Source organism: Hirsutella rhossiliensis (genome assembly GCF_020360975.1).
Source record: "Hirsutella rhossiliensis strain HR02 chromosome Unknown scaffold00013, whole genome shotgun sequence".
Lineage (NCBI taxonomy): Eukaryota > Fungi > Ascomycota > Sordariomycetes > Hypocreales > Ophiocordycipitaceae > Hirsutella > Hirsutella rhossiliensis.
This window is the reverse complement of record NW_025408679.1, coordinates 2,211,434-2,233,999: the sequence shown is the minus strand read 5'-3', so window position 1 is coordinate 2,233,999 and position 22,566 is coordinate 2,211,434. Positions and strand designations below refer to the sequence as shown.

Here is a 22,566-nt window from a genome sequence, read left to right as displayed (position 1 = left end):
ACCATTCCTCGAACGCGTGACGGCTATAAAGCCATCTCGGCGGCCCGTCTCCCTCCCCGAACAGGTCCAGGATGTGGTCGCAGAACATCCACACGCCTTCAAGATGCTGCGGATAAAATGGCCTCCTGTCCTTGCGCGCGACCACGACGGTGCCAACTTGTGACTGCCATTCTGGAGGTGCAAACCCGGAGTCGGCATCAATATTAAGGTACGTAGCAATCTGGTTGTCGAGGTCTGCCTCGTTGGCGGACTGAGTCCCCGTCCGATAGAGGACCAGCGGGACCTCGATGAGCGCTGGGACGGAGGGCACCGACTGCGAAAACACATCATGATTCGCAGGGATTGCAGTGGCAGACCAAAGGGGAAACTTGCGTTTCTCTGCCTCGCATCGGACAATGACAGCTTCAACTTGCCCTGAGTTGCTGTGCATTTCCCTCAAACCTGATGTACCCAACGCCGGGGAGGCATGCGTGGGCGGCGGGGTGGGTGTTGCCGCTGGCGCTTGCTGGGGCGATGCCTCTGGCTCCGAATCGGTGTCGATGTTGTCCCACCTTTGAATAATCAATCGGAGGCATTGGGTCGATTCTTGACAAATTGTTCCACTTCACTGCATGATTCACGAACGGTTCGGACTCCTTCGCCATTCGAGATGAAGGCTGGCTCCTTAGACTTTCCTTTTCCATTGCGTCCTTACCCCGCCCTCAACCCACCATGTTGTAGCGGGGTAAGATGGCGTCCAAGCAGCCACACTATCAGAGCAAGCCGCATCTTCTTCTCAACAGACCTGTCAGTGTGAAAACCAAACTGAATGCTCCAGTCCCGTTCCTCAAGTTCCTCAAGGCATTGGCGGACCCTGAAAGGGGCCGGTGCCTTGAGGAACGAAAGGTTCTTTCTTCCGCCTCTTTCCCCCGCAAACCTTCCACCCCCCTACGCACGGGCCGCTTCCCGCTCCGTGCCCACCAGCCACTTTCACAGCCACTTTCACCGCCACTTTCGTTCCTCAAGGCATTGGCGGCGCTTGCGCCGGTCTCCTGTCTCCTGTGCCTTGAGGAACGAGGAACGACGTGACGAAAGGATCTTTCTTCCGCGTCCTTCCGCGCCCTACCTTAGCACGGACCACATGCCGCTCCGTGCGCCTGCGCCACCGACTGGTGCCTTTCGAATCGTCAAGGCAAGCCACAATGAGCCCCACCGACCCCGCTGCCCGGCCGATTGACTGACCGAACCCTTTAGGTATGCCGACAAGTCTGTCTGACTGGAACCGATTTTCTTCTCAAGCAGAGCCGGTCTTCTCTCCTCGGGCCACTCGTTTTCACCATGCCGCGAGAACAGGTAGCCAGGGTCCAGCGCCGGCAACAGCCCGTCAGAGTCCCACATGACGAGATCCTCCGTCTCTTACATGATATGGATCGCCAGCGCGCTGAAGACCGACCCCGCCGACGTGAAGCCCAATACCAATATAACCCACACACGCAGCCGCGAGGCAATTTATCGCCGAACCGACTCAGAGAAGAAGCACCTCCCACTTCGACCACCACTCAGCCGCCGGCGACTCCGTCCCCGAAACGACCTAGACAAGAGCAAGCGCTTCCCACTCCACCGCCGACGCTGCCCAAGCGCCCCCCCAAAAGACCTCGGCCGATGCGAGAAACCTTTCAACTTCAACGAGGCTCAGTCGAATCCGCACTACATCACTATAACGCCTCTTTCCGCGCCAAGGAGCAGGCGTCGTCAACAAGATCCTGGTGCAACGAAATTCCACTTGCCCTTCGGGTAGCAGCTCCTAAATCGTTCTACCAAGCCTTTACGGACGAGAGGACGTTACGGATTTCTCACTGCGTCTTCTGCTACAGGAAGACGCCGCCTTGCGAGCTCTCAGCCATGCAGTGGAGAGGTCGTTTGTCGCCCTCCCTGCTGCAGGCGACCAGGGCTATCCAGAAGTGTGACGCTTGCCTTCCGCCGCACGAGCGCGCAGGAGTTGACGTATGCCGCGAGTGTCGCGTCAGCTTCGACGGTGGACGGCTGCCCAAAGCCTGCTCGGTTAACAACATGGCCATCGGTTGCGAGCATCGGTACCCCAAGGAGCTTGATGACCTCTCTCCCGTTGAAGAGAGACTCATTGCCCTGCACGCACCTTTTGGCTATATCACCAAGTTCACGGTCGACAACAAGACCCGTTCGGGAATCAGCTACCGCAAGCACATGAAAGGACATATCGTCGTCTTTCCGAACAAGGTGGACGATCTTGTTGCCACCGTTCTTCCCCATCCCTTACTGCAGGCCATTGAGAACATCCACATCTCTTGGAGCGGTTCGGGCAAGCCTGGCTCCGCAGACGTCAGACACCTGCTTCAGGTGCGTAAATCTCGAGTGGCAGCTGCCCTGGCATGGCTGCGAAGGAACAACCCGCTTTACGAGGACATCGCAATCGACCAAGCGGAGATAGATGGCTGGCAGTATGCCGACGGGTCCAGTGTTCCGACCGTCATCATGGACCGCATGCGAAGAGAGGAACCGTCGACTGTTGAGAAGACACAGACGGACCATATAGTGCCGGACACCGACCGAGGCTTGCAGGAAAACAGCTTTAGAAGCATCGATGAACTGGTGAACTCGATCGATCCTACTTTCATCGCCGAATCTTGCGATTTGGACTGTACTCTGTCGACCGAGCAGACTCAACCCTCTCCTGGTGAGCCGGTGACTCTTGTCCCCGACTCGGCTGCCATCGGCCAGGAAGTGGACACTGTCTGTGAGACGTCTACGTCCGGCATGTTTCCTCTCGATGGACCGGCTGCCTTCGCCGAGACCGATAAACTGTCGTTTCTGGCCGACATCGTAAACGCCAATCCAGACCGACATGGCACCTCTGTGCCGTGCGTTATGCAGGTCCAAACTACGGGAGACCAGCCGTTTGCCCGAGTAGAGCGTGGTGCGGATTTTGCAGACAACCTGCACGAAGATTTCTTCCCTCGAACATTTCCGAAGCTTTTTCCGTGGGGAAGGGGGGGGCCGAAATCGAAGGGCGACTCGAGTCATAGCCGACAAAGCGATGTTACTGACCGTCGTCCGAATCACTCGCTCAACTACTGGGCCAGATACGTATTGCAACGGCATGGAGGCCGATTTGCCACCCATCCTGTCTTTTGTTTCTTAGTATTCAACACCCTCCTTCGCTCCTCCAACCGCCGCATCAGCATGGTCCGTGTCGCTGAAGATTCCTTCCACAGACTTGAGCAAGCCTATGCGAACTTGACCGAGGACCGACTGAAGAGGGCCGAGGCGGAGATGCGGGAGACCAGGACTACGTCGGACCCCGACATATCGCTCTTGCTTCGCGAGCTGTCGATCTTTGGCCATGCACAGCCGCTCTCGAACGAATCCCGTTTACTTATGCGGAGGAAGATACAAGCTCTGGACATCCGCGCCGGTATGCCTGCAATCTGGATTACCATCAGTCCTAACGACATTAATAATCCGGTGAAGATGAAGCTTGCCATTCATAGGCTCCACGATTACGAGTCTGCAAAGGAACTTTTAGCCGATCTCCGTGAAAGGTACGACAGAATCGCCCTGAGCACCATGGATCCGGTCAGCTCGGCCATCTTCTTCCACCGAGAAATATCCCTATTCTTTGACAAATACGTGAACACAGGCCAGGAATCGATCTTCGGGAAGATCAGCCACTACTACGCGACGGTGGAAACGAACGAGCGAGGCAGCCTCCACTTGCATGGGCTCCTCTGGCTGGACGGCAACATGCGATTGCCGAACCTGATGGACGACATGGCCAATCCCGCGGAAGGAGCATATCGTGCCCAGGTGATCCGATACGTAGACTCCGTCTTTCATGAGTGTCTAGATGAAGATGCCGGAAAAGCCGTGCGACAGGAGAGGAAGCCTATCTACCCTGTGGAGGAGGTCATGACGAGCACCTCGGCTCTCACTGCGGCCTTCGAAGACGAATCCAACTTCATCGCGTACTGTTGCCAAGTGCACTCCCACACGTACACCTGCCTCAAGTATTCTCTGAAGGGCATCGTCGAACAGGGTGCAGATCCACAGAGAAGGACAGCCTGCCGCTTCAAGGCACCGTGGAAGATCGTCGAGGAGACAGGGTTCACAGAGGACGGTCTGCTTCAGATCCGGCGTAACCATCCACTCGTCAACCGGTATAACAAGTCATTGGCGGTCGGCCTTCGCCACAATCACGACGTCTCGATGATCTTGACCAAAACCAAGGGCCTGGCCATGGTGTACTACATCACGAACTACGCCACCAAACTGGATACGCCGATGTGGAAGCGCATTGCTCTCGCCACCGAGGTTGCCCGCCAACTTCGCGAGGCCGGTCGTCCGACGTCTCGCGCGCCAGGTCCCACCCTGCCCGACGAGAGGCAGCAGGCAGTATTGAACGAAAGCCGTCAATTCCTGATGAGAACGGCAAACCGGATCTTCTCCGAGCGACAGCTCTCGGCTGTGGAGGTCTGCTACCATCTCCTTGGATATGACACCGACTTTACCAACGTGCCGCATTGGTCCTTCCTGAACTTGACGGCCCTCTACTGGACAATCTTTCGGCTGTGGGCGCATCTCCGCCATCAGGCCGGCGAGCTGACGGACGCCGTACAGCCCCCGGAGACAATCCCTCTGAGGCAAGGAGGGCGAACCCTTCTATGCCTAGAGGCGTACGCCTACCGCGGTCATGTTCTACAAGACTTATGCCTGTATGACTACATGTCAATGATTCACTTGGTGCGTCGAAATGGTCGGAGTGAAGATGACTCTCACATTTTTCTCGATGGCCAGGATCCCGACTGTGAAGGCTGGATGCAAAAGCTTCGACGGCCCGACCAGTACGCCGTCCCGATCTTCCAAGGATACATCAGCGACGACCACGAGGATGACCACCCAGTGTATATTAAGCGGTACGCTCTACCCCCCGGGCACCGTTTTCGCTCCGTCTGACATCCTGTGCAGCAATTCTGTCCTACATTTGGCGCTATTCGTTCCTTGGGAAAACTTCATTTCTGAGAGCCTAGGCGATATAACCGACATATGGACGACGCATCGGGCGGGCCTTTGTCCCCGTATCCGTTTCTACGTCTCTAACATTTGTCTTTTGAGAAAGTCGGCCGAAGACGCGCGTAAGGACGCGAAGCTCTGGGCCAGTCGGTCGGAGGGCGACGACACAATTGACGTCGAGTACCCACTTGACGATGGCCGATACGAAGAAGAGCCTCCAGCGATGGCTCATCGTCAGGCCTACAGAGCTCTACTCCATATTTTGCGAAATGCCGTGCAGGACACGGACGCCACAAAAGACTCACCCGTCCTTGGAGTTTTAATACACGATCTATGCGAAGAGAACCCGACTGAAGAAGAGCAACCTTTCGTCCAACGTCAAGAGGATTTGTACCGGAATATGGCCCACGATCAAGGTGACGCCTCGTGCCAATTCCCAATATCTCAGAACAATGTCCAAGCAGCGGCCAAGGCCCAACAACTTTTGCATCTTCGGATGCTAGACGACATAGAGGGTGGTTCTCAGGGGACCATGCTTTCCGCGGATGGCGCCGACATCGACGATACGCTAGCTTGCTACGGCGATATGGAGTCCGCTGCTGCGCTCCCGGGCAGCGACCTCAATGAACGAGGCCCTCGGATGCTTGTCGACGTCAGTCCGGCAACTAGCTTCGCGGAGATGGGACACGCCACCGCGGCCAGCTTTACATTGAACTATCTACAGACCATGGCCCTTCGACTCGTTTGCCTGTTTCTGGACAAGTATACTGCCAATCCGGACTCAGCGGGTCAGCATCTTCAATACACCGGCGGGCCGGGTGGCACGGGAAAGTCGAGGATTATCGATGCCCTCAAGGACGTGTTCGCGGCGAGGAACCAGCCGCATCTTCTGCAGATAACCGGCACGTCGGGCAGTTCGGCGGCCCAGATTGGCGGCACGACCATCCACTCGGCCTGTGGGTTAGATTCCCATCGCGATCCAAACAAACCGCCTCCCCCCTTCTCGGAGGCGAAGAAGTGGATCTGGAAACAGAAGCTGGTGCTCGTGATTGACGAGGTCAGTATGCTGGGAGGAGCCACTCTGCACAACGTCAGTCGCCACCTGCAGGCGCTCCGTGACTGTCCGGACGAACCGTTTGGTGGCATGCCTGTCGTTCTACTGATGGGAGACTTCTACCAGTTCGCCCCCCGTGCGGGAAACAAGCCTACTGATCATCAGACCGCCGGACCGAACAGAGACCCCCCTGCGACAAGCCACCATCTCTCACCACAGCGGCTGCAGATTGTGGCATCTGTTCAAAACCGTGGTGCTCCTCGAAGACCAAGTCCGCGCACGCAACGATCCCCAGCTCCGCGCACTCCTGGACCGAGTCCGTAACGGGCGCCAGACACAGCAAGACCTGGACTTGCTCAACGCCAACATCGTAGGACGCTCCCAAATCACCTTCCACGATGGTTTGCGTGCTATAACGCCGCTGAACCGCACCCGGTGGGCCCTCAACATGGAAGCTGTTGTGGGCTGGGCGCGCTTCAACCAGCGGCATATCCGTATCTTTGTCTCGACTCACACCTGGCGTAGCGGCGCGCTTTCTCCAGACATCGTAGCGCGAACCATCGGACAAGGCGACGACTCTGCCTGCAAAGTCCCCGGCGTCTTCTTCTACGCCCAGGGCATACCCGTGGTTGTGAACAAGAACATCTACACTGGCCTGAAGGTTGTGAATGGGGCCGACTTTACTGCCGTGGACGTGATAATCGATCCCAATCACCCGGGATACTGCTTGGCGGATGACGTGACCATCCACTTCGGGCCACCGCTCGGCATTCTTCTGCAGTCCGAGGAGACGAAAGCCTTGGCGATACCATCCCTCCCGGTGGGGACGGTACTCATCCGTCCCATGTCGCATACGCTCGATTCGACTAGCTCTCACTTCAAATTCTTGTCGGCAAGATGCACGCGACGTGGGTTGCCCGTCGTACCAGCCTTCGTTCTCACCGATTACAAGGCCCAGGGTAAAACGTTCGTCGAAGTACTGTTGGAGCTGCGTGGAAATCGTGTGACCAATGGTGAACCCTCCAAGTGCGATTTTACGAGCCTCTATGTGCAACTGTCCAGGTGCACCTCGCTTCGGGGCATCAAGCTTCTTGGTCCCGTGAGGTACCATGATTTCATTGGCAATGGGCTGGATCAGGCCATACTTGATGGAATGCAGAGACTCAAGAACTTGGCCGCGGAAACGAGACGGTTATACGAGGGCCAAGGTTTCGAAAAGTAGTGGCAGTATACTAACCATCCCGATAGTTTGACCCTTTCGTACGTCGTAGCCACGATCGGCCAGCTTCTACTCGATCTGCGGTGCTGTCGACTAACCAAGCGTATCCCTTCACCGCCGACCAAGCATGGCTGCTGACATGTCCATCATATGCGACTCCATCCCCTCTGCTTTACCCTGCTCCATCGCGACCATCATTTGACTCATCGCCGTCCCACTTGTCCCACCCGGAGCTCGACCGTACACGGACTCGGCAAACATCCGAAGCTGCATCGGGAATCGGGAATCCCCATATTGCTCGATGATGTCGCTCTTTTCCACCGCGCTTCGTAGGTCGTGCCATTGCGATGGGGTCATACCGAGTGTCTCACTCTTTCTTCTTCTTTGCATCCCACCACGGCGGCAGTATACCGGGACAACGCTCGACGCGCTCCAGGAAACGCTTGAAGCCACGCAACCCGTTGGCGGCACCACCATATATGCTATCCGCGTCTGCTTCGCCTTCAATGTTGTACATGTCCTCAACGCGCAGTCGGTAGGCGTCGATCAGCAGCCCGTAGACATCTCTTTCCGATCGATCATGCAGCCAAGTGCGATTTTCAAGACGCGTGAAGGGGCGGATGACGCCCTGTTCCAACCCCTTCGGAGGCGATGAATTTCCCGTTGTAGGCCCATCTTGGAACGATGTCGTGGCGTCGGCCTGTTTGCCACAAACCTTCTTATGGACCTTCCAGTCTGCCTTCTGGCAATCCCTGGAGCAGTACGGCGTGGTGGAACATTTCGCGCACCTCTTGAGGAGGGCAACTTCAGGCGGCGACTTCTTGCAGCTATTGCACTCAAGGGCCATGATGACCTAATTCCGATGACCAAATCGTTGAAGGTTGCTTGTGTGAAGAGGCTGAATCAATTTGAAGCTCATTTGTGCCGCAGGGTGGAGATGAGGGGTAGGCTTAAACGGGTAAGGTGCTGTAGCGGGTCCAAGCAACCACCTCTTCTCCAACAGACTTGTTTTTATAAAAACAACCCGAGTGCTCGCGCTCGGCTATGCCCAACTCTCGTCCCGTTCCTCAAGGCATTGGCGGACCCTGGAAGGGGCCGGTCTCCTGTTTGCGTTACGCCACCTTTACCTTAAAGGTGCGCCACATTGACCCACTTTTGGGTGGCAGATTAGTGGGAGGAGGTGGTTATTTAACTAGGCCCAAGGAGAAGCTCGTCACTTGCTTCGTCAGCCAGCATCGCCACTTTGGTCATACAACTACCTCAGTCGTTGAGGGTCTACATTCCTCGATGAAGCGCTTCCTTTGGTCTTCAACAGGGGATCTCACAACCGTCTTCAAGAAATTCGCTGCCTTCTGGGCTCATCAGGCCTCTGAAATTGAGGCTATTCGACGTCACGATGTGCACAAAATCAGCTCCTTTACACTCAAAGACCTGTATCTCACGGTGCGCGAGAGGGTGTCATCTCGGGCCCTTACCCTTGTTGCTGAACAACACAACACAATTCGATCAAATCTACGCACAAAGAAGCTAGTGAAGCCGTCAGGCTGCTGCCCTTGTAGCTTCAACATCAGCATGGGCCTGCCGTGCCGCCACCTTCTCTTCAAGCGGCTTGAAGAGCCAGTCAAAGAGAGGGCTTCGTTGCGGCTTGATGACTTTGATGTCTTTTGGCACGTACAACAAGCACCCATCTCCACAGGCTTCAAAGCGCCATTTGAGCCGCTTGTTGTGCGTGGCAAAGGCAGACCCCAGGGCGCCCTTAACCTCGAGAACACACGCAGTACGAGACGAGACCCCTCCGCATACGAGATCGTGGAAGGCATCGAACGCAGCGAGGCCACGAAGGCGTCGCCGCCAGCCTTGTCAACCGCTAAGAGGAATGCGACTACAGTGACGAGAGAGGGGCTGCGATACCTTCAACAGCGGGGCGATGCGTACGAGCCAGGCACACGCATGCCACGAGCATATCAACAAGCTATACGCCGTACGCCAGTCTCTGACGATGAGCTTGCTGACGAGCCCGACCAGCCCGACCAGCCCGACCAGCCTACGAGGTCACAGCACACACAAGGCACAATCATTGTCGCGATGCCTTCACAGGCGCCCTCGCCGGAGCCTTCGCATGATGATCAGTGGGATAAGGTGGAAGCGGCCGTCCAAGACGAGGAAGAGGCACAGCAAGATTTGTATGCAGACGAACTCTCTTAAGGACAGGCAGGCTACTGGGCGGGTAGCCGGGCGGGCAGGCGTCAATTCGTTCAAATAACGCACCTTTGACCCTCAAGCCCGAATATGTGTAAATAACGTAAGCAGCCTCTGCCTGCCTCGGCGCCCGTGGGTGCGAATAGCTTCACTTTGCAAGGTGCGTGCAGAGGGCTCAAAGGGGGGCGCGTGGTAGGCGCGGGGGACGCGCCACCAAATTGTGCGGTATCGGCGCTGCGCCTTGACCAGCCACAGGAGACCGGCCCCTGCGGGGCCGCCAATGCCTCGAGGAACGAAAGGAGAGGAAAGGAGAAGTGGCGCACAGGTGGCGCAAGAGGAGCACGGATCGCTTAGTGGTCTGTGCGTTCAGGGGAAGGGGGCGGAAGGAAGAGCCTTTCGTTCCTCAAGGCAAAGCAAATGAGAGACGATACTCGGCCCTCTTGAGCGGATTCATCCATAGAGCGACTCGCCAATCTGTTGAATCTTCGGGCCGCGCCGCTGAAGGTTTAGGTAAAGAGGTTTCTTCTGCCAGAAGAACAAGATCTTCTGGTCGTCATGCCAGCTCTCCTGCTTGTGGGCCAACTCGAAATCGAAACGGTAGAGAAGGCGACAAATGATTAACCTCATCTCGGAATAGGCCAAGTTCTTGCCGATGCAATCTCGTGGGCCATAGCTGAATGGCTTGAAGACGGCCCGCTTGTCTGCTGCAAAGCGCCCCTCGTATCGAGGATGTGTGGCTGGCAGCCATCGTTCTGGGATATACGACTCGGCCTCGACGAAGTTGGCTGGGTTCTGGAAAGTAGCCCATGGATATACGGAAAGATGGGTCTGATAGAGAAGCAAAAGACGTCAGAACAAAGATTGTCAAGGATCGCATCAAAGAAAAAAGGGTGTCTCGAGAATTGAAAGCCGGACTCACCCCTGCCGGCACAAACTTGCCGTCCACCATGTCGCCAGGGGAGACTCGGGTAGCAGTCTCGGCCGCGGGCGGATACATTCGAAGTATTTCGTTGATACAGGCCTGCAGATACTCGAGCGAGCGGGTGCTGACCAAGTTGATGTCTTCTTCGGATGCGAAAGCGGCGCGAATCTCGTCGGCGAGCAGGGTGTAGGCCAGTGGGTTCCGCGACAGGTAAAGCAAAATCCCGACAGAGTTGTCGCCGTTGTTTCACTGCCGGCGACGACAAGTGCATGCGTATTCACCAGGACCTCGCTCTCGCTCATGCCGTCGCCACCATCGCGAGTCTTCTTCATCATGTAGGCTATGATATCCTGGTGTTGACCGGGTGGTTTCGGGCCGTGCTCTAGGCGAGCCTTGGCCTTGTCTTTGACACCGGATCGGGCCCCGAGTAATACTTTTGCCAACGACCGCCGGCTGGATTTGCCGATGATCCAGCCGATGAGTGGGTAGTACTGAGAAAAGCGTAGAAGAAGTATGCCTTGAACGCCGCGAAAGATGGTCAGTACCCAGGGGTGGTATCCGTTGTTCTCCAAGCAGGAGAAAGAGTCGGAAAACACCAAGTCGCCAATGATGTCGAAAGTTGTAAAGTTCAGCCATTCGACAATGTTGATGCTTTGGCCCTCGTCGGCACGCCGAGAAAGGCGGTCGAGCATCATATCCACATACTTGATAATGACAGGTTCCTGCTGCGCCAGGGCAGCGTCGCTAAATGCATGGCCCAGCTGTCGGCGTTGTCGTCGGTGACCGTCACGAGAAGCGGAGACGAGAGCTTCGTGTTGTTCTTTAAACACGGGGGGTGTTTTCTGGAATTCTGCTTTTCCGCCTGGTCGACGGCCATAAACCTCTGGCCATCCAATGGAGCCGTCCAAGGAGACGTGATTTGGTCCGATTCGCACCGCGGGGCCATACTTTTGATGCAGTTTGGCAACATGTCTCACCCAAGTTCCCTGGATGTAGTTGGAGTATGCAGCGGGTAACGATGTAAGAGACAGATGCAGCGGTCCAGGAAACTTGGAAAGTGGATGGAACCAAATACGATAGATGCCTTGCGCTACGCCGTAGGCAACGATCTAGATCGCTGTCAGAACACAGCCACGTCAAAGGAGGACTAACTTAGTGCAGTTACCAGCAAGAATAACAGGCCAAGAGTGTGCAAAAGGTTGCCATCGTACTGCCAAAGGCCCCGCCAGGAATCAAAGCCGATCTTGCTGAGGTCGGTAGAACTCATTGCCGAGGAAGTTGCAAAGAGTTGCTAATAAGAGGACAAGAAAACTGTTAGCTTTCGAGAGCCGAGTGACGAGACTCTCCGCTCCCCAAGGTGCGTCATGGCTTATATAGACTACCGTACAGGCCACCTCGCACGGAGTCGAGCCCGGTACCCGCGGTGTGCAAGTGACGCGACATCATTGGGCGCAGGCCACTACCGTAGAAATTCAACAAATTCGTTTCACTTTTTAGCGCTTGGGCCGGGGAGCTCCCCACAGGTTTCAGCCCCACCAAATTTGTACCGTAGTAAATTCGGCAGGTCTTGGCAGCGCTAAAACCCACTTATTAGTGGAGTTTTGTACGATCTGTCCTCCTATGAAAAATCTCATTAGCTGCCCCCGCATTTTTCCATCGCCAAGACCTGCCGAATTTGCTGAGTTCCTACGGTATACGAAAGATACCTGGCCGTGCCGGCGTTGTGCGCTGAGTTGTCAGACTGGCAGAGGCGGGCCCGGCTAGATGTACATTCTGTATACAAATTTGGTGGCGCTGAGACCTGTGGGGAACCCCGGTCCAGGCGCTAAAAGTCGAACGAATTTGCTGAATTTCTACGGAGTACGTACGGTATGCGTGTTCCTCGTGTCTCAGGAAACGGGTCGAGAACTACCCGTAGTGGAACACGTGGACCAATGACGACTTGCAACCCCATGTTACCTATGCACAGACCAGAAACATCAAAGCACCATTCATAAACAGGAACATAAATCCATCACAGACGACTATGATGGCCGATCTTGAGGCACTTCTTAGCCGAGAATACGAATACTGGCACACCTTTCGTTGCACATCGCGCATAAGGCGGGGGTCACCGGGTGGAGAAACTGGAGATTTCATACCCACCAAGGCCACCATTGTCTCGCACTTGGGGTCATGCAGAACGAATCCGCTAGGATAAGGAGCATGCCAGTGCCCACATGTGCACATGCATGCTATTCATACTCCGCGGGGGGTGGGTGCAAGTGCTGGCTCAGGGTTGGCGATATTTGGATCGTTAGCCGCTAATAACTCCATTCCCAGAGTACGACCAACCATATCTAAAGAGTAGTCCTATTTGTACTCGGACATTTCCCTATTTGTACCCAGGGCCCCACCTTTCTGTGCCCGACACTGCCACACCTTGTCACCCAAATCGCGTGCACCCCACATGGCTCGTACCGGTACCGCCTAAATCGCTGGCTTTTGTATTGGCTTCGTTGGCCTCGTTGGCCTCGTTGGCTTCGTGGGCCTCGTGGGCTGCGTTGGCCGCGTTGGATATTGGTATCTCGTAACTAAGAGCTAGATGGGTTGTAAAATTGAGCAAGAACGCATCCCGCCGTTTAATCAGCGATTGACTCGTTGTAAGTAGGCCAGGAATTACGTTAATGGTCAAACGTCCAAGTTTAGCTCTATCACACAAGTCACACTCGTCACACTGATGGTGACACTGATAGTGCGCGACGCTCGCACTGAACTATGGGGCAGTTTGACGGGAGCCGCACTGAACCAGCAGTGTGGAGGGGGAGGCCTCACTGGACCAGCAGTGCGTTGCCAAACGGTTACACTGCACTGGCAGTGTGCTGACTAAGCAGTGCAAACTGCAGGTACGTGGGTCTGTGGGACGAGTAATAGTGCGCTAAACGGTCTGCACTATTAGGAGCGCTGTTTGAGGTATTTTTGCAATCGCTTAGGTACACACCAAATTCACTTCGTTTAGGGGATCCTTCAAACCATTCATGAATGGCCTGAATTGGCCCAAACCCAACTTGAATCGCGAAAATTGGAGCTTGAAGATTTTGAATCGAGATCCCAAAAATTCAATTCATTTGATTCATCCTTCATTCAAAATCTTCAAAAAATTCACCTTCGTATATCACCCCTACTTCTGTCACACATAGGATAAAATACGTCGAACAGCTGTTAAGTTGCCAAGGCAATGGGCTTAACGGCTGAATATCCAGCCCGAAGGCTGAACATCGTATACCTGCAATTCGGCTTTCCCAAGGAGGGCCCCTAGAAACCCCCCTTTCGCCTGCAGCGGCCAACCAGCTATTTAAAACGCTTCCTAGCAGGCCCAGTCTAGCTATATACCCTATACCTCACCGCCCCTTTCCCTGTAGCTTAGGGGAGAACTCTCCCCTGTAAAAATTCTTCCCCCGTCAGAGCTGTTAGCGGCTCGCTAGCAGGGGGCCGGATTTGCAGGCCACCCGACCGCGCTTTTGCTGCCCGGGTCCATCGTGGCCCTAACAGCACAGAGGAAGACCTTAGGAGAGTTCATATTCCTCTGCAAAGCCGGTCTCGACAACACGTCCACACGGACCTCACAGCTTCCTTCGGAACCAAGGAGCTGTGGGTATTGGAAGGCCCGCCCTTCTAAACAACGGTGGCTGGTTGCGCAGGTTTTTCTCCTGAAGGCAAGCTGCACGACAGCCTCTGATTCCTTCGAGGGTTTTCCTGCCGCCGCTCCTGCGCTATTTCCATCGCCTGGTTACCGAAGCATGGACTGCGACAGCAGCGTTAGCGAGAGAGCGAGAGAATTCTGACCGGACAAAACCAAGGGTTGACCATTGTGGCAATCGCCACGCGCCTGGACGACCCGCTGACGGGCACCAGGCTCCGACACTGAGCGCCTTAGAGCCGATGAAATGCTGGATGGACTTCGGGAAGGCTGGCTGCAGAGGATAGCCACGGACACTTGTATTGACGTGCTTAGCGACAACCTACCAGTGGAGGGGGTAGGAAAGCCGTCTCCGGGGATTGAGCCCGACAGCTCGCCCTTGCGAGGCCTTGCAAGAAGCGCTGGGTGAGGCCTACTGTGGCAGGATTTTCTCGATAGCCTAGCTCAGCACGTCCTGTGCCCCACCGGGACCTGAGCGGCCTCACGGCCGCTGGACGGAAAATACACACACACACACATGTAGCTTAGGGGAAGACGACGTTTAGTCAAGATAAAGTGGTGGATACGGCGCATCGGTAAGCTGTTGAGCCTGACGGCGTTTTTGGTCAGCGAGGCGCATCTTCATCCCTATCTCATAGTTAGCCGTGAATGCAATACGTAGGAAATGCGCATAACCTTCCGTCGGCGCGTGGTTATAGAGGCTCTGACGATCGAAAGGCGCCTCAAGGAGTAAGCCTTGCAGCGACGTAACCCGTGATACAGCAACATAGCTAATACCGGCCTGGAAGTCGCGTGAAGCGAGGTCAGTAACTATTTGATCCTTCGTTAGGCTCTGGCATTTGTGAACAGTGATAGCAAAAGCCACCGTCAGGAAACTGCGTGCGAGCGCAGGTCTCGTTGCCCACTAGGAAATCACGCCTGACTGGGAGGATGGGTGAGATTTTCCTGCCCTCGTTAGTTGTTAGATATGACGGTCCGTCGTAGCTGTCAAAGTCCACCATGATAACGGCTGGGGGGTCTTCCAATGGGTCGGCGCCTGCGTTCCAGGCGATATCGTATACAGTACCCTGAGCACCGTTAACTAGGCCAGCTGGCTGCCATAGGTTAGTAGTGAGCATTACCCTGGCGCCCTTGGCAACAGGGAACTTGTTAGATAGATTGCCAGCATTGTCGCTTGGTGCCTGTCCCGCGCCCTTGCCCTGATTCTTTGCCTCCACCTGTATTGCCGGGGCGTTGCGGTGCACCATATGCTCGTGGTTGTATTCGTTGACCCGGGCCTTTGTAGAATACACCCGCAAAGCGGTACTGAAGCTGTCAACCTCACCTGCATTAGCCTAGCCTGTACCCGATTACTAAGGAGGTTCCAGGACGTTATAGACAACTTGACTTCACGCAGTTCCTGCAACGCCTGACGGAACTGGGCCTGATCATCGCCAACCTGGCGCTGTACCGTGATCAGGAAGACAGTGCGGTCAAACAACCGGTAGGCTACCTGCCCTTTCCTTTCCAACGAGGACAGGCCGGTTCTCGTCGAATACAGGGGCTTTTGCCGGACTGGTGGCAACTGGAAGAAATCGCCCACAAGCAAGACGCTCACACCCCCAAAGAACTCGACTTTGCGCTGTGGAAAGGCCTGTCGCAAACGGGAATCGATCCGCGCAAGCTGCTCAAGCCCTAGCATGCTCTTTTCATCGATAACGAGGTATTTCACGTGCCGTAGGCGGGACTGAAGGGCGGCTGCGTCGGTTGGGGGAAGGTCGGTAAAAGGACCACCCACAGGGAGGCGTAGCAACGAATGAATAGTGCTACCCTGTATCTGGTTACTCGCAACGCCTGTTGGCGCCACGCGGCAAATTGGGCTAGGATTCGGTAGGGCGGCTGCCTGAAGATGGGAGAAAGCACCTTGATAAGGAATGACTTGCCTGTGCCACCACCACCATCAACGTGAAGAAGGATTTGAGTAGGATTTTGCGCCTGGAAGTGACCTATGAATGTGTCGTACACGAGCCGTTGTTGTGGGTTCAGCTCATCACGCCAGTGAGGGCCAAGGACCTCCACATTGTTGGCTACGGGGTGGCTAGCGATAAGGTCTTTCCAGTAGCCATCTCGAAGCTCCGGATAAGTACCCACATGCCGGGACCAGTCGTAATTGACGTCGATATCGCGGTGGCCAAGTATGTCAAGGTCTTCCTGGGTAAGGGTGGTCAGGTAAAATGGGCAGCCAGGCGAATCCAGTCTTCGTCATCAAATTCTTCCTCCACAGGCAGAGCCTCGTATTGATCCTCTTGAGGCTGTAATCGAGCCTCACTTGGCTGGCCGTAATGGTCATCATCGTGACTGTGATGCTGCCAACAATAGGAGAAGGCCTGAACGTGGGAACTAAAAAGCTGGCCGTCGAAAGTGAGGAGCTCATCGAGCCGGCGATGTGGGTGATTTAAAGTCAGCTTTACACGGCAGTAGTCTGGCCACTGCTGGCCTTCTGGATCAGCCTGATAGCGAGGAAAGTAAACCAACACACGGGGCCTGCCGTGGACGTTGCCTGGCTGCCATTGCTTCCACTTGGAAGGGTCTCTAGAGCGGAAATTCCAGAATTTGAGGAAGGAGACGTAAGTGAGGTCCGTTAGAGCTTCTGGGCGTTGACTGTACTTCTCGTAGACGTTGGGTGCCTCATCAACCTCATCGCCGTCAATGCGGAGGTAGCGGGAATGCCTATCAGAATTATGGCAGTCAACGTATAGGCAGGTACGTGAACCCTCCTGTAACGGCAGGCCGAGGAGCAAGTGGCAAACCTCCTGCTTCGAGTAATCCCGCTCAGAAACTAGCTGATTTAGTAGCTTTGACGTAAAGGAAATCAGGGGGTTGTGGTCCTTAACCCGGGGCATCAGGGCCTTCCCAATCTGGGCAAAAGAATCGCTCTTCTTTTCTGACTTGGAGCAGTATTTTGCTGCGTAGTCGATCACCTGCTGTAGACTCGTGCAGGGCGAGACATCTGTATTGGCTAGCCACGCAACGGTAAGCAAGCGGTTATAGTGGTTAATCTGGCCATCGTTCCGCGCGCCCCTAAAGCTCCAGTGCTTAGAGTGAGGAGCCTTGTCAAGGGAGGCTAGTAGGCGCTGGCCGTGAGAAATCGAAGCGGCACTCCATCTGCTTGGTATGCTTGCTGAGGTGCATACAGTAGTTGTTACAGTGGTGGCGTTGCACGCGGTTGACTATCATCGATAGGAATTGAACGGTAAGGGTGTTGCAACAGATTAATGATCAGAGGTTTCCTTCTCCGGGTGCCTGTATGCGCCGAGGATCCGGGTTGATAGCAGATATGTAATATCCCCAGATACGGGCGAATCGCTCTCGGGACCGATCATTGTCAGGATCCAAGTCTGGGTGGCCACTTAGCCAATATAGGCCATGGTGGTGACTGGAACCCCTGCCCTGCCACTCGTACCGACCCCAAAAGTCCGTTAGGTTGAACTTCCGCTTCAGGACAATAGCCCTAAGCAGTGTATAGCGCTTATGGAAGTGGTAAGCGGCGATGTGGGCGTTGTCTCGCAGCAGTTGCCGGGACAGAGCAATCCGCGCCGCCTCGGGAGCTGCTTGCCACTCGTCGAATCGAGGCATATGACGGTATAGGGATTCCCAGTGGTAATCAGCTGCACTTACAGTAGCGAAGAGGCCGGGCCTGCCTAGATTATAGGCATATGCTTCCAACTCCTTCCTTTGCTTATACCAATACGGTCGGGTTCCCTGATTACCGCTGCTTGGCGCGTGATCGACTGGATCAGGGCCTGAGCCTCCGGCTCGTCAGGCTCAGCCATCGCCTCCTCTAGGTCAGCGCGTGTAAGGGGTTGGCGGCGGCTGTCGCGTTGCCTGACAAAGTAGTCACTTCGCTTTCGGACCTGCGCGCGTAACAGCGTGTTGAGGGCGACGAAAGGCCACGTCTTATGGCGGGCAAAACGTCCATCACGCCATCTCATCGCATGGCCAAGGTAGTCCTGGTACGTGATGCTCCGTAGGCGAGGCTCCACGAAGTCGGCCTTGCCGTCAGGGGAGAGGGGGGGAACGCGAGCGTTAACAGCGGCTGGGAACGGTTGAACTCGTTGATGGGGTCCTGCGAATGGAAGGCAATGGCATCTGGTGGTGAGCCTGCGCTACGCGGCATGTACTCCAGATCAGCCATACGCTCAGGGTCAGGGTACCGTTGAAATCTAGACTGCAAGGCGTTCAATTCGGTATCGGTAACCTGCAAATTCGGGATCGCTGATGCGTCGGCATCGCTAGGATCCTCATCCATAGCCTCCTCAACGGGGCCTTGGGGGACCTCGCCGTCAGGTATGTCAGCCACTTGGCTTGCAATGGAACCCACTATACTTCCATCAAGAGGAAGCCGGTGCAGGCGATCCTGGCTCACGACAATATCGCGATAGCCCGGGTGGTGGCACTGCAGGTAATGCAGCCAGGTCAATATGCATGAACGGCGTACCCGGAAATCGCGAGCAAACTGTTGCTGGAAGTGAGGTCGCCTTCCATATTAGGAGGCCGTAGGAGCACGATATCTAGCTCCTGCGGTAGCACTGGGAGCTCTTCAAATAGCCTACCAACGTTGCGAAGAAAGTGGACAACGTGGCCTCGATATTTGTATTGAGCGCCGCGCACTTGTAGGACCTTGACGTGTACGTGAACCCTAGCAATGAGCATCTCCTCGACCATCGTTAGATCAGGTAGATTGCCGGGGACTTCCCCGAAGTCAAGGTTATTCGCGGCGCTAAAGAAGTAGGGCTCGTTAGGGGCTTTCTTCCTGTCTCGACCGATGCAGCGGCTGCATATTTTTAAGCGGTTTGGCTTCATATCAAACCAACGCTCCTGGCAGCGAGTGCAACTGTGCATCTTGTCGTCATTCAGGGCGGTATAGAACTCCCGCACAAGGGCCTGATCTTCCTCATTGAGGGCAGGCAAGTTAAGGTCACCTGTAAAAGGCGGATCAATACTCTGATCAAACAGTCGCACTTGAGGCTGTGTGCCTTGACGAGTATACCGGCCGCGGTGATGACCCTGTGGCAATAATGAAGGAGTGGTAGGAAGCGATTCCTGTGGTATAGGAGTGCCTTGCACAACAGGAGCTGTAGAAGCACTGTCTTGAATCGGCGTGCCCAGAACTACTGTTGGCAGGCCAGGGGTAGGGGGGATAGGGGAAAGTCCCTCGACAATGCTTGGGGTAGAAGGCCTCAGCGGAGGTCTAAGCATTCTCGAGGGCGCGGGCACCAGGCAACGGAGTAAATCAGGCGTCGTAGGCCGTAAGCCGTTCGCAGACGCAGGTATTGGTGCAGTCCGCCTTGGAGGCGTCAGGTTAGCTACTGCGTCGGTCCTCTTCGTGGCTCTGCGTGGCGATGGCCTCGAGGCGATATTCCGCATGGCGGCAAGGACGGCTCGGGATTCGGTTAACCGCTCCCTTCGGCGTGCCCTACAGTTGGCACACTCTCTTGTAAACTTTGTAGGGTCCTTGACGCTTCGAAACTCGACTTCGGGCAGGTCTTGCTTGCAAGTACGACAGTTGCGGACTGCCGGGGGTGTATCGTTCTCCATCTGACCGTATATATATCCACCTCTTATCCACTTTGACTGCTAGATATCGCTCGGGCAGGAGGCTTTGCGAGGGCTTGGTGATGCTAGCAGAGCTGTCTGACGGTTGAGAGGTCCGAGACCGTGGTGGAGCTCGATAGGGAGAGTGTCTTTGAGGTAGTCGGCTCAGATCTGAATGATCTGGGAGGAAACTGCACTACCTGCCCGGGTAGGCCGGCTGCGGATGTGATTTGCGAACCTAGACACCGTTAGCAACTCGATGGGTTCGACAGATTCGACGGGAAAGGGAAGTAGAAGCGTGCGTATAAACCAACAAATTGATTGCGTTGAAGAAAAGAACAACTGAAAGCTGTCGGCGAGCTCTCCGAGAGCTCGCTAGTTACCTAGTCAACGCTCAGGGGTTTGTGGTGGGCCTTCATTTGGTGGCGTTATCAGCCGACCAATTCGTTCACGAGTTGAGGACAGGGGAGGCCAAGTAGCCAATCAGAACAGGGTTTATGCTCTTCTTTTTGACTGAATAAACGCCCTTCGGGCTGAATAATACGAGGGGAAGGCTCGCCAGCCGCGGCTCGCGCAAAGAGGCCTTTCGGAACGAAAGTTGGCGATGGCGACAGGAGAAAGTCGGCGAGAGGAGAGAGTTGGCGACAGGAGATAGGAGACAGGGGAAGTGAGAGGAAGACAGGAAGAAGAGTGAGATAAGAGATATGAGATGGAGATCCGGCGAGAGACGTAGAGCATTATCGTGAGTGAAATCGAGACAGAGCGTCAGAGAGGCAGCCTAGGCCGCTGCAAGGAGATTTTGCTTTGCAAAGGCGCAAAGGGCGTGGAGAGGCGGCAGGGGTGAAGAGAGTTGTGGGTGGGTAATGCATGTGTGGGCGAGTGGAAGGCTCTGAGGATTTACAGGTGCTATAAGTGGTGGATATAAACAGAATAAGGAGTATATTGGAGAAGTTTTGACTGGATTGTCTTTGTGAAAAGGAGAGCAAGAGGAGAAGGAAATATCCCATTAGGGCCTTTCGCACTTGAGTTTGAGGATGATGAAACATGTTCCTTGTCATGTTGTGTTGTTTCGTTCGTTGCTTTACAGAATATTCTTGGGCGGATGTCGGGCGCGGTGGGGTCGGGAAGAGATTGACGCCGGAGGTCTGATAGGGCCAGAGGCGGATGTGGCTGGGTGATTGACTGGCTCGGTGTCCGTCTCTGAGTCTCCGGGTCTTCGTGGGACAGAAGGAGGAAGTGTCGGATTTGGCGGGGCCTCGACTATCACAGGCGGCGACTATGGTGGAAATTTCTGGAGAAAGTCGCGGTCTCTTGGTTGGGGTTTGGTCGGGATCGGGCAATGACCGCTTTGATGTCATCATAAGGGGATCGACTGACCTAGATGCAGGCGGCGTGGGGGAGGCGCCGCTTGGGGCGGCATTGCGTTTTTTGGTAGAGTAATCAAACATACACTCCTGATTTTCAAACATACACTCCCGACCTAAGCCCCATTTGGAAGAAGACCCCGCCACCAAAATTTGGCGCGCGCTTTCCCAACGCCGCTGCCGCGGCTGCCTGCCTAGATATATTGTCGCATATCACGCCCGTGTCAGTTCCTGAAACCTTATGCTCGATCACTGCCACTGCTGCGCCGCGGCTTCGCCGCAATGATCGGGTATATATTGTTGCACGAATGTGTGCATCCAATTCTTTTCCTTTCCTTTGTTCTTTAGATAATTCTCATCAATTGACTGATGCCACAAAGATCAACCGCTGTCACGTGCGAGGTGTGGGACACTATTGTCTGACATATATGGATTCTATCTGCAATTATTACCAACGCCGGAAGATGCATCCCTTAAGAGTCATTCAATTGAAGCTATCAATAAGCCCGGCCCGATCGATCTTCCGATATATATACAATATGCATATAATGGCGGAAGGTCTTTGCCTACCTCTGTGACTGTGACTGTGACTGTGAGGAAGGATCAGTCCGACGCGGCGGAGGGCGAGGCACGTAAGGAACGAATTTGTGACCGGCCTGCCTGCTAGATTTGTATGGTGCCGTGTCCCTCTGATCCCCTAGCTGCTGGAAATGCTCCGTAGCCGTCTCGTGAGACTGTGCCGGCGGCTGTGCCCACATGAAGCCGTCGTGATGTGCCTGTGACGAGGGAGGCGGTTCTTGCCACTGTGACGGCGCCGGCGCCTGTACGTATACAGGCACAATTGGTGTAGGCGGTGGCATCACATAGTATCCCTGTGACGGCGGCGCCGGCTGTGGAAGTGAGGGCATCGTCGTTTGGTATCCCTGTGACACCAGCGGCACCTGTGGAAGTGAGGGCACCTGTGATAACAGCACCGGCGTTGCTGCTGCTTGTGACTTGATGAAATCACCGATCTGCTGGGCAAGATCGTCAACCCGGCTGCTCACGGAAGCAAGTGTATTCGACCTCTTGTTCATGATAGTGGTGCCTGTGCCCTTCCTCTTCTTCTTTTGCGTCTCTGGTGGCCGTGATACGAGCTCTGGGTTGGCTCTATGCTCCTCTTGCTCCCAAGCACTAAGGATCCGGCCCGTAGATGCCTCTAGTGGAGGATACCTCGCGTCTACTGTTTCCACGCCGGCGAGGCTGGACAACGTCAGGATCGGCTTCGTGGTCTGCATCGATATATTGCTGTTGTTCAGGCTGCTAGTAAATTAGTATAGTACTTATGGCTGGAGCAAGATACTTACAGTCACGCCGTAAACCCTCCAGTGGTTATCAATAAGATGCAATGGTATAAGGGCGGCCGCGTCAGCCTGGATCAAATCGCGGATTGTATGCCGGCAGGGCAGCCCCCATTGCATCGTGAAAGCACCCGTACAAATCGTAGGCATGCCTCGATTATCGGCAAGCTCAGCCAGGCTAGCCTAACTT

The 22,566-nt window shown here is 55.1% G+C and overlaps 5 protein-coding genes across 5 annotated transcripts; 1 reads left to right on the top strand and 4 right to left on the bottom strand.

Moving 5' to 3' along the window:
• Window positions 1-1,881: 1,881 nt before the first annotated feature.
• On the top strand, window positions 1,882-7,301 carry HRG_09817 (PIF1-like helicase domain-containing protein; the record flags this gene model as incomplete). Its single annotated transcript, XM_044868288.1, has 5 exons — window positions 1,882-2,876; window positions 3,231-4,755; window positions 4,810-4,928; window positions 4,981-6,215; window positions 6,280-7,301. 5 exons carry the CDS (start codon window positions 1,882-1,884, stop codon window positions 7,299-7,301), a joined length of 4,896 nt encoding a protein of 1,631 aa, XP_044716869.1.
• A 364-nt stretch (window positions 7,302-7,665) lies between these two features.
• On the bottom strand, window positions 7,666-8,145 carry HRG_09816 (MYND finger domain-containing protein; the record flags this gene model as incomplete). The annotated part of the gene is made up of 1 exon (XM_044868287.1): window positions 7,666-8,145. One exon carries the CDS (start codon window positions 8,143-8,145, stop codon window positions 7,666-7,668), a length of 480 nt encoding a protein of 159 aa, XP_044716868.1.
• Window positions 8,146-9,947: 1,802 nt separating this feature from the next.
• On the bottom strand, window positions 9,948-11,686 carry HRG_09815 (cytochrome p450 domain-containing protein; the record flags this gene model as incomplete). Its single annotated transcript, XM_044868286.1, has 5 exons — window positions 9,948-10,325; window positions 10,417-10,518; window positions 10,701-11,180; window positions 11,397-11,528; window positions 11,585-11,686. The coding sequence occupies 5 exons, from the start codon at window positions 11,684-11,686 to the stop codon at window positions 9,948-9,950; spliced, it is 1,194 nt and encodes a 397-aa protein (XP_044716867.1).
• Window positions 11,687-16,302: 4,616 nt separating this feature from the next.
• Window positions 16,303-17,713, bottom strand: HRG_09814 (ATP-dependent DNA helicase PIF1; the record flags this gene model as incomplete). Its single annotated transcript, XM_044868285.1, has 4 exons — window positions 16,303-16,464; window positions 16,549-16,574; window positions 16,617-17,158; window positions 17,532-17,713. 4 exons carry the CDS (start codon window positions 17,711-17,713, stop codon window positions 16,303-16,305), a joined length of 912 nt encoding a protein of 303 aa, XP_044716866.1.
• Window positions 17,714-21,602: 3,889 nt separating this feature from the next.
• HRG_09813 (uncharacterized protein) lies at window positions 21,603-22,313 on the bottom strand (the record flags this gene model as incomplete). The annotated part of the gene is made up of 1 exon (XM_044868284.1): window positions 21,603-22,313. The coding sequence occupies one exon, from the start codon at window positions 22,311-22,313 to the stop codon at window positions 21,603-21,605; it is 711 nt and encodes a 236-aa protein (XP_044716865.1).
• Window positions 22,314-22,566: the final 253 nt, after the last annotated feature.